This window comes from Musca autumnalis, unplaced genomic scaffold, assembly GCF_047663935.1.
Source record: "Musca autumnalis isolate F117 unplaced genomic scaffold, ASM4766393v1 scaffold_3, whole genome shotgun sequence".
NCBI lineage: Eukaryota > Metazoa > Arthropoda > Insecta > Diptera > Muscidae > Musca > Musca autumnalis.
In genome coordinates, this window is record NW_027411866.1 from 230,225,861 (window position 1) to 230,236,956 (window position 11,096).

General features: G+C 32.9%; 1 protein-coding gene across 1 annotated transcript; it reads left to right on the top strand.

Annotated features, from left to right (window-relative positions):
* Window positions 1-7,524: 7,524 nt before the first annotated feature.
* LOC141398452 (potassium voltage-gated channel protein Shaker-like) lies at window positions 7,525-9,577 on the top strand. Its single transcript, XM_073975735.1, has 3 exons — window positions 7,525-7,535; window positions 8,949-9,139; window positions 9,300-9,577. The coding sequence occupies exons 1-3, from the start codon at window positions 7,525-7,527 to the stop codon at window positions 9,575-9,577; spliced, it is 480 nt and encodes a 159-aa protein (XP_073831836.1).
* Window positions 9,578-11,096: the final 1,519 nt, after the last annotated feature.

Below are 11,096 nucleotides of genomic sequence, written 5' to 3' on the forward strand. Positions count from 1 at the left end.
TTTTGAAAATTGCTTGCCAGATTTCGTCTCTAAAAAACTTTACAAAATTATTAATTATTATTTCTTAGTTATGCAGGGAAAAATGCCCATGGCTTTTCCAAAAAGAAGCCTTTGTCGAATTAAGTTAATTCTGAATCAACGATAAGTAAAATCAAATATTTTTCAACTAATTTTTAAAGCCAGCTTTTATCTGTACGGACACCGATTATACTTTTATTCAATTGATTTGGCCTAGGTAAACGATTTTCACATCTGGGTTATGTCCACAACCGGCTACGTGTTGTGTGACATTGTTTAATAAGGTAGCGATACATTCAATGAATTGTCCCACTTTGAACTCAATAACGGTAAAACCTATGAAATTATCATAAAAGCCAATCTTGTAGAGAATTTGCATAGCTATAACAGTTTCCTTAGTCCCATTTTGATAGAACTTGCGGTTTCCAAGCAAAGACGTAAAAACCTAAAAAATCCCTAAAAATACCAACTTGAATCGCGTATTATTTTAAAAGCGCTCCGGCGATGTTTTTGTTTTTTTATTTTCCTCATCTATTAACATTGTATTTCCAGGTGTAAGCTCCTTCCATTTAAAGTAGCTTCAAGAGCACCGTGTGGGTTTTTGAAAAATCGAACTGGAAGGGACCGACAAGTGCCATACATTTTGCTCTATGTATTGGGCACAGGGTTGGATCACAAATTCTTAAATTTGGAATGTGGAACTGAGAAAAAGGTGTTTTTTATACCCTCAGTATACGGGCAAAATGTGCCTCATCGAAATAATGGTTTTAGACCCCAAGTATGTTTGGACGAAATCCGTTTCCAAAATGTGGCTTTCGTAATATTTTGTCCAAACTTAGTTTAGGTTCGAAGATGGGTTATATCGGTCCACTCCTTCCGGTACGTTCCCCACAAAATGTTCGGAAAATTTGTGCGCACGAAACTATTGAAGCGAGTAACCGATTTGGACCATACTTTGCACATCGTGAAATTTCTACCAGACTTGGATGAGGTTCCAATATGGACTTAATCGGATCCCTTTGATTTGTTTCTCGAATCCCTTTGATTTGTTTGTTGTTGTTGCAACTTGTATTCGCTGCCCCCATATGGAGGTACAAATTTCGTCAGGGGCAAGTCTATACTTTCTGAAAAAAAGCCTGAAAGTTACAAAAAACCCTATGATACCGTTTGTAGTGGTTGGAGCGCAAGTTAACTCTTGAACGGATCTGCCGATTCGGTCAAAAGTTTGGCCTTCGTAATATTTTTGCGCTCCTTCAGGTACCTCCACAAAACTTCAAAACTTTTCGGTTAAATGGTGCGCGCGACAACTCTCAAAGGCAGTAACTCCTCCTTCGAGTACCTACCACACACAATTTGGGAAAAGTGCAGTTTAAGGCCTGCTCTCGGATCGTTTTGCTTATTTTTGTAGCAACTTGTATTTACTAGCCCCATTGCAAAAGTACACGTTTTTATTTCAGGGGCAAGTCCATACTTCTGAAAAAATGGTCCGAAAGCTGTAAAAAACCCTTATGGCACCATGTGTAGCGGCTGGAGTGCACGATACCCTCGAACAGATCAGCCGAATCGGTCCAAACGAATTCCTTTGATTTTTGTTGTAACAAATTGTATTCGCTTTCCCCATTACTACGGAAAATGTTTTTTTCGGGGATAAGTCCTTACTTCTTGAGACAATGGTCAAAAAGCTCCAAAAAGCCTGGCGGCACCAACTAAAGATAACACTCGAAGGTAGAAACCGATTTTATCCAAACGTTGTATATCGTATTATATAGACGTATTATGTAGAAGTATTGTGAGTTACTTATTTAAGGTCTGAGGCCAAGCCGACTGATATTTTTTACTTGTTTTCACGTAGTATCCATATTTGCATACAATTAACAATTTATGTAGAAAAAAAGGAAGGAGTATAAAATAAATCGCTCATTCGAAGATGAGTTTTATCTTAAACTAGCAGACCCCGATAATCCGCGTTTTGGCCCGTCGTAATGAATTTTAATGACTACTTTTTATTTACTTTATGCTTGACAATTCAAAAATAGGTATTTTCTATATCACATCTTCGGTCCATTGTCAAACATTTTTTCGCCAATTGATACTATTTAGGATTTATTATCGTTCATGTCCCCTGTATTTATCCTAAAGCATTCTAATTATAAAAGTTAAAAAAATTTTTAAATCGAATTTTCCCGCATATTTAGTTTTTCATGGCTGCTAGACAGTTACCACCACTCACCATTTAAGAAAATTTGTAAATATATCGTTTTTCATGATCGGGGGCGCAACCAACGTTGCACAGTGTTGTCGCGTGGACAAAAATCAAAAAATGTGATGTTGACTTTTACATATGTTTATGTTTTTTTCTAACAGTAAACAAATCCGATACAACGAATCTGAAAGAATTTTGTCGATATGTGCATCCATAATGAAGTTAGAGGTCTTTAAATATGAAAAATATTTCCCAGGTAATCTAAAGCGATAATCATATGAAAATTATACGACATTTAAAATAACGTTTTCTGAAAAGTTTGTTGTTAATATTAAACGTTTTGGATGGGGATTTGATGGGTGGGCTATAAATATAAAATTTTAGTACAACAAGTTGACATCAACTGCACATGGGCAAAGTACCGTTATCAAGAATTAAAAATTTAAATTTGATAAAAAAAAACTTCAAAATCTTAATATTTAGTAGAGTAGATCTGTTGATTGCCACCTTGGCTCTTGTTTTCCGTTAATTGCACATCTCTTCCAAATCAAGATGTGCACAAATATTCTGCCCATCCCTGCAACCTTCTGAGATATATCGGTTCAGATTTTATATAGCCCCCATATATATCGTTTCTCGATTTTGCTACAACTCGTTCAATTTTGATCGAAAAGCCTTCAAATTTAGTATGTGTTATTTTGTTAGGCCCTTGAGTAGCTACACCGATTTTTACAAAAATCGGTTCAGATTTGGATACAGCCCCTATATATATCTTCCCCCGATTTTGCTATAATTCGCTCCATTTTTGATGAATAGCGTACAAATTTAACGTAGGATGTTTCCTCAGTCACTGTTCAGTTTTACCGATTTTGATTTTATAAATAATCGGTGAAACTACTCAGGGGCCTAAGAAAATATGGCATATAACATTTGAAGGCTATTCGATTAAAATTGACCGAGTTATAGCAAAATCGGGGAAAGATATATATAGGGGCTATATCCAAATCTGAACCGATTTTTTTGAAAATCAGTACAGCTACTTAGGGGCCTAAGAAAATATTACATATTAAATTTGAAGGCTATTCGATCGAAATTGAACATGTTGTAGCAAAATCGGGGAAAGATATATATGGAGGCTTTATCCAAATCTGAACCGATATGGACCAAAGTTGAAAATTTTCATTCCTATGCCCTTATAACTACTTGTGCAAAAATTCATCAACCTAGGTCAACTCCTTCTATTTGTGTCCACTTTTGTATGGAAGCGGCAACACTGTGCGTTGTCTCGAGAATTAATTTGCAAGCCGATGCACTCATAAGTTTAGCAAATATAGCGATTATAAAACAATAAGCCCCCGAAATTCGTCTGCAAATATATAGCATTTTGAACCACGGGACATTCTTGAACATTTTCTGAAAATTGCATGAAGTTTGGTTTAGTAGTTTTAGAAAAATAATGTATTGAAAGGAATGGGCATGGTCATCAGTTTTCAAGATATAACATATTTAAAAACGTGGGTGTGGTCCGATGTTTTGGCTCCAAATGTGTACCTAGGCTGGGTGCCACCGTGGTGTAATGGTATGCACACCCGCCTTGCACGCAGAAGGTCGTGGGTTGGATTCCCCGGCCAGGCAACATCAAAATTTTCAACGGTGGCAAAATACCCCTCAGTAATGGTGACGACATTTCCTGAGTATTTCAGCCATGTAAAACTTCTCTATAAAGTGGTGTCGTAAGACACGCCGTTCGGACTCGGCGATAAACAGTAGGTCCCATATCATTGAGTTAATATGAATCGGGGTGCACTCATTGATATGAGAGAAGTCTCCTTTGTCCCGTCTGGGATGTTTGTGGAACAATTATATATGTACCTAGGGTACACACAACCACATTGCCTCCCAAAATTTATGTTGAAACCGATATAATTAATCATGAGTTTGGCTTATAGCGTTTGAGAGAAAGGTGTGGGGAAGGTACCCAACCTCCTCCGAAATTCATAAAATATACATAACAATGGCGAATATTGAGCTTTTGCTGCAAAATTGTATGAAAATTTCTGGTTCAGTAGTTTTTGCAGAAAAAAATTAAATTGAAAATTGAAAAAAGTGGGCGCGGTAAAATTTTCTTTCTAAATATAGGGTTTTTAAAGAAATATGGTATAGGGCAAGTACCCCGCCCATTTCGAAATTCTACAAAATATGTAGCCTATTTTAACCGGAGACCATCACCGTACATTCCCTGACAATTTCAGGAAAATCAGTTCAGTAGTTTTTGTAGAAAATATTAAAATTGAAAATATGTTCATATTTCACAATGTGCAACGGTGACATAAACCCCTCGGTTTATACTTCCTGAGTATATTCGATAGTATAAAACTCATATAAAATGTGTAGTTGTTAGACACACAATGATTTAAAATCTTATAATTCAATTCCTGTTGTTGTGATTGAAAAAAAAATTAAATCAAATATTAAAAAAAACAGAAGTTTGGTCGTATTTCAAACGAATTTGAATCGTCTCAGTGAATATTTCCATAAGATTTCCATTAATAAAAATTACATACAAACATGTAAAAACTATTAGTTAAATTTACCAATATATACCCTCAACCTCTGACACCAGGTAACATTTTTCGAATTGGTTTCGAATCTCTGAAAAGTTTCCAATCCTGATGTTGACGTGGGCACCGATATCAGAAAGCTTTTCTAAGAAAATTCTAAAAAAAAAAAATAGTAGAGCTGCCTTCTGATAGAAATCGGTCCGAATTCGGAAAAAAATTCTAGAAAAATTCGAAGAAACATTTTGATTTAAAAAAAAATTAGAAAACCTTCTTGGGCTCTGACGTCTTTAAATATATTTACACAAATCAAATTTAAATGGAAGGTGCTTACACCTGGGGAGTTTTTGCGGATTCAGAAAAAAATCAAAAAACAAAAAAAATCGCCATAGCGCTTTTTAAATAAATCGCGATCAAACTTGGCATTTTTAGGGATTGTTTAGGTTTTCAAGATTTTTCTTAGAAACCGCAAGTCCTATCAAAATGAGACTGAAGAAAATGTTGTAGCTGTGAAAGATTAGACTTTACGGTATTGTCGTAGGTCTTACCATTTTTGAGATATTGAAGTTCAAATTGGGACAATGCACTGACTGTATCGCCGCCTTATAAAACAATGTCATGAAGGGTGAAGTTTTAATGAAATCCGCTAACAAAGGGGAATTTTTTGTGAATTCTGAAACAGCAATGTTCATAGATGAGAAAAGTCCAAAAACAAAAACGCTGTAGGGATTTTTAAATAAATCGCGGTCAAAATTCACATTTTTAGGTGTTTTTTAGGTTTTCACGATTTTGCTTGGAAACAGCAAGTCCAATCGAAATGGAGCTAAAGAAATTGTTGTAGCTGTAAAAATTCTATACAGGATTGACGTTTATGATTTGTTCTCAGGCTGTACCATTTTGGAGATAAAGAAGCTCAGTTTACATTTTTAGGTTCTTTTGTTAAGGTTTCGCTTGAATTTTGCTTGAATACGGCAAGTCGTATCGGCGTGGGACCTCAGAAAATCTAACAGCTGTGAAAATTCACTACAAGACTGGCTTATGTAATTTTTCCTAGGTTGTACCATTTTTTTTAGATATATAAGTTTAAGTTGGGAAATTGCAGTCATGGCATTGTTTTTTCAATTGTCCCAACTTTAACCTCTATATCTTAAAAGTTGTAAAACCTACGAAAATATCAATAAGGACAATCTTGTAGAGGATTTTGATAGCTATAACCTTTTCTTTATTCCCATTTTCAAGCAAAATCGCAAAAACATAAACAACCCCTAAAAATGTCAACTTGGATCACGATTTATTAAAAAAAACGCTCCGGTGAGTTTTTTTTGTTTTTTGATTTTTCTCATCTATGAACATTGTTTCAGTATACGCAAAAACTTCGTAGGTGTAAGCACTTTCCATTTAAATTTGATTCAAGTGCACCGTGCATAGAAAACATTTTTTCGGACACAATTTCCATTCAATGCCCTATTTACATATGGAGGTTTCTGAGTGAAATCGGACACTTTTTCAAAATGAGGTACTTGATTTCCTTTATTTTTTGCTGCGGTGATGCTGTTAATCAGCAAAACATTTTAGTATATTTCTTTGACTAACGGTTCCAGAGATATCGCGCCTTGAAAAAGTCGAATTCTGTAAAAACTATATGCAAAGAAATTCTCACAACTTCTTAAATATTGGTCCAATTTGAAAAAAATCTTTTTTCGTATGGTTTGTTGTTTTATCAGCTATTTAATAAAAAAATAGAAAACAATTTTGCACTGTGGGCTTGGATGCAATTTTTGCGATTTAATATTTAAGATCAATTTTGAACAATGATTGACCCCTTCGATTTTCCTGAAATGTTTTTGTATTAAACTACGATCAATTACAAAAATGTTAAGTCCTATTTGATAGTGGGATTCGAATGATTACTATTTTTTCTTATTTTTTTAAATTTGTCAATACAATTTTTCCTTTATACCACCAATGTGAAACATTTGTTATTTTACCAAAAAATTTAAAAATATTTTTTTTTTAATTTGTTTTGTTGTTTTATTTAGGAATTTATCTTAAACATTTCAAAATTTGCGTAATTTTTTCGATTTTGAAAATGACTTGGCAATTATTGTACCAACCGGAAAATAAACTAACTACGAGTAAACTGATGATCAAATAACTACAACTTGGGAATTATATGATTGAGCATCCGAGCCAAATGATCTACCAAATATTAAAGGCATATTTTCTTCAAAAGATGACTATTTAAATACGAAATAGCATTTTAATATGAAATATGTAATATTTAAACATATCATAGGCACAAAAAACTTCATTTATTAATACCCACTAATGCTGGTGCACCAATTTTTAACCCGTTCTTAAAATCGCAAAAAAAAGAAGTTTTTAGGATGTTTTAGATAAATTAATAAATAAAACAACAAAACAAATGTTAATAAATGCAACGTTTTTGGCAAAATAGCATATTTTGTTCAGTGGTATATAGGAAAAACACGCGGTGTTACCTAGGCCAGATGGTTTTCGTGCAGCCCCCATATTTCATATTAGTTAAAAACCCGAAAATGCAAAATATATATTTAGGAACCCAACATATGAATCTTAATGCTTAAAATGTAATTGCATAGGTATCAGTGTAGCCTGTTAAAGTAGTAAACTATTATTTAACTTATATTTGGGTACCCCAAGGTACTTCCACATAAATATGTTAAAAAAATAAAAAAATTAATCTTGTATGGACCTCAGCTGAAAATGGTAATTGGGTAAGTGATACTTAAAGTTAAAAATCAAATTTCCAATTAATTTTTTAACTTTTTTTCATTCTGTAGCCAAAATAAGTTATTTTGTGAAAGCTCTATCTGTGTATGTCTACACTTTGTATTACCCAAAAAAAACTGCAACACAAAAAAAAATATATAGTACGAAAAGCTATTTTTTCAAACTAAGCAACCATTTCTTCTCACACAAAATATTTTCATTGACACTTCCCCTCCTTTTTTTTAAATCATAAAAAACTTGTTTAAATCATTCATCTAATCATTATTCTAACAAAAGCACTTTGCAAATGCATGAGCTTTTGAAAGTTATATTATATAGAAGCTAGCCAAAAAAAAAATAATAATAAAGCTAAAAAGCACGATATTGCTTATGAGTAAAATATAAAGCTTGCAAGTATATAACAACACATGAATTAAAGCTTTTCGTTCCTAATTAATGAATGCTCCTAATATTAAGTATTTAAGTATGTAAATAAAAAATAATGGTAAATATATTTTTATATACTATATGTGTGTGAGTAAAAGAACAGAGTATCTCCAGATCCTGTAGCCTTAGGAGAACTAGATGAGCAACCCGTAAAAGAACAAATAAAAAAATGATGGACTTTCAGCGTAAAGAAAAAAAAAGAGAACATAATGTCCACAAATGTAATAAGTGTATCATTCATAACTTTTACAAATCTCTCGCTCGCTCGTTCGTTCGTTTTCAATATAAATCACTATTTGTTTCATAAACTGTGTACAACTCCTCCTATCTCTCTCGATATGTATCGCAATATAAATGTCTATCGTTTTAATTTGCATTTCAAAAGCTCTTGTCATACAAAAACCAACACATATACTCATTATTACATACATCAATAATTTTTGTCGTTGTATCTGTAACTATATCCCTCTTTATCTCGCTCTCTCCATCTGTTATTTATATGTATAACGATCATTCGCCAACTCTCATAATGTCGCTCATTTTGAACTATTAGTGTAAATTTTCAGTTTTTTTTTTTTAAGAAAAAAATTTTGGTTTAGATTTTTTTGTATTTTCATTTAAAAAAAAACTGTTCATTAGTTTTATCAAATTTATTCTACTTTCGTCTTTGTAAATTGGTGTATTTTTCGTTAGTTTAAAGTTTTCGTTAAGTTGTTTATTTTTTCTCCCTTTCTTCTCTCTCTCTATCTCCCAACTAAAACACTAAAATGTGAGAATTCTCAATTACTTTTTTGTTGTGTCTCTTCTTTCGTTAAACTTTAATTTCGTATACGTTACTTTTTTTCTTTCTCTAACCCCCCTCTCTCTTCTCTTGACAAATGACTCTTGAACTTGTAATTAATATTTTCTATCTCTTATTGAACCTGTCCCAAAATACAAAACAACAAAAAAAAAACAAAATCCATCAACAGACCCGTCGGCTTCTGGGGTAAAATCGTTGGTTCGCTATGTGTGATAGCTGGTGTACTGACAATCGCTCTACCCGTACCCGTTATTGTGAGTAATTTCAATTATTTCTATCATCGCGAAACGGATCAAGAGGAAATGCAAAGTCAAAACTTCAATCATGTTACAAGCTGTTCATATATGCCTGGTGCGTTAGGTAACTGTCACCCTCTTTTTCTCTCTGTCTATCCAACTCTATTAGTAAACTATTTGTAGAATCCTATTGTGTGCGTCTCACTCTCTATTCTTTGAATTATCGTTATCACAAGAATCATTTCGTAACATTAATTATGTTTTTGTTCTAAATTTCCTTGTAGGTCAACATTATCGAAAATCTTCCTTGTCTGAATCATCTTCAGATATTATGGATTTAGATGATGGCATCGGTACACCGGGCCTGACTGATCATCCAGGTCGTCATTTAGCTCCATTTCTAAGGACTCAACAGTCATTCGAAAAACAGCAGCTACAGCTGCAGCTTCAATCACAACAACAACAGCAACAACAACCTCAACAGAATGGCATTCGAGGGTCTAGCAATTTAAACCAGAGGCACAATAGTGCCATGGCGGTCAGTATTGAAACCGATGTCTGACTACTGGGTAAGTGAAGTTTCTTTCTTTATAATCTTTTTTTATTTAATATTTGGAACTAGCAGACCCCGGACCGAGTTAGTGGCCAGTCATAATGTACTATAACAAATCCTAAACAGCATCAATAGGCGAAAAAATCCGACAAAGTCCGTAAGAGAAAAGAAGGGCTTCAGACGAAATCTGTTGGCATATTTAAAATCCTCTTCGGTTTGACAATGGACCGAAGAAGTAAGGTAGAAAATACCTATTTTTGAATTGCTAAGCATAAAGTCCATAAAAAGTTGTCATTTTTAAAAGACCTGGATATTTTTAAATATTTTTTCCAAAGACGTGGATTTTTTAAACATTATTTTCGAGCTTACTGACCAAGGTGCTTTTTGAAAAAGGAAAGCCGACGATACGAACCCACACAATCACCACTGTGTGACATGCATGTTTCGCCTTTGGTTTAGGAAGGCTCCTCAGACACATCGACTGTGGGGCGGCTTCGCTATCCTCTAACTTATTTCCTCTTTCAAATGGAACCTTTTTTTTACAAAGTTGAATTTTTTTGTTCAAATCTTTGTATGGCTTTCATGACAAACGCTTAGCGTAGCCTTTGAAAGTTATGAGTTTGGTTCTGAACACTAACACGCCGTGACAACACTTTTTTCCATGTGATTTTTTTAATATTAATAATATTTTTTTAATATTTTTTCCAAAGACGTGGATTTATTTTAAATATTTTTTCCAAAGACGTGGATTTTTTTAAAATATTTTTTTAAAAACGTGGATTTTTTTTAAACATTTTTTTCCAAAGACGTGGATACTTTTAAATATTTTTTCCAAAGATGTGGCACTTTTAAAATTTTTTCCGAAGACGTGGATTTTTTTTAATATTTTTCCAAAGACATGGATTTATTTTAAATATTTTTTCCAAAGACGTGGATTTTTTTTTAATATTTTTTCCAAAGACTTCGATTTTTTTCAAATATTTTTTTAAAAGCGTGGATTTTTTTAATCATTTTTTCCAAAGACGTGGCACTTTTAACATTTTTTTCCGAAGACGTGGAATATTTTAAATATTATTTTCAAAGACGTGGATTTTTTTTAATATTTTTTCCAAAGACTTGGTTTTTTTAAATATTTTTTCCAAAGACTTCGATTTTTTTCAAATATTTTTTTAAAAACGTGTTTTTTTTAAACATTTTTTTCCAAAGACGTGGCACTTTATAAAGTTTTTTCCGAAGACATGGAATATTTTAAATATTATTTTCAAAGACGTGGATTTTTTTAATATTTTTTCCAAAGACTTGTTTTTTTTAAATATTTTTTCGAAAGACGTGGATTTTTTTAAATATTTTTTCCAAAGACGTGGATTTTTTAAATATTTTTTCCAAAGACGTGCATTTTTTTAAACATATTTTTCCAAAGACGTGGATTTTTTCAAACATTTTTTTCCAAAGACGTGGATACTTTTAAACATTTTTTCCAAAGACGTGGATACTTTTAAATATTTTTTCCAAAGACGTGGCACTTTTA

Coding starts and splice junctions, on each gene's coding strand:
- LOC141398452 (XM_073975735.1), top strand. Junction 9,140..9,299: donor ATATATGCCTGGTGCGTTAG/GTAACTGTCACC, acceptor ATTTCCTTGTAG/GTCAACATTATCGAAAATCT.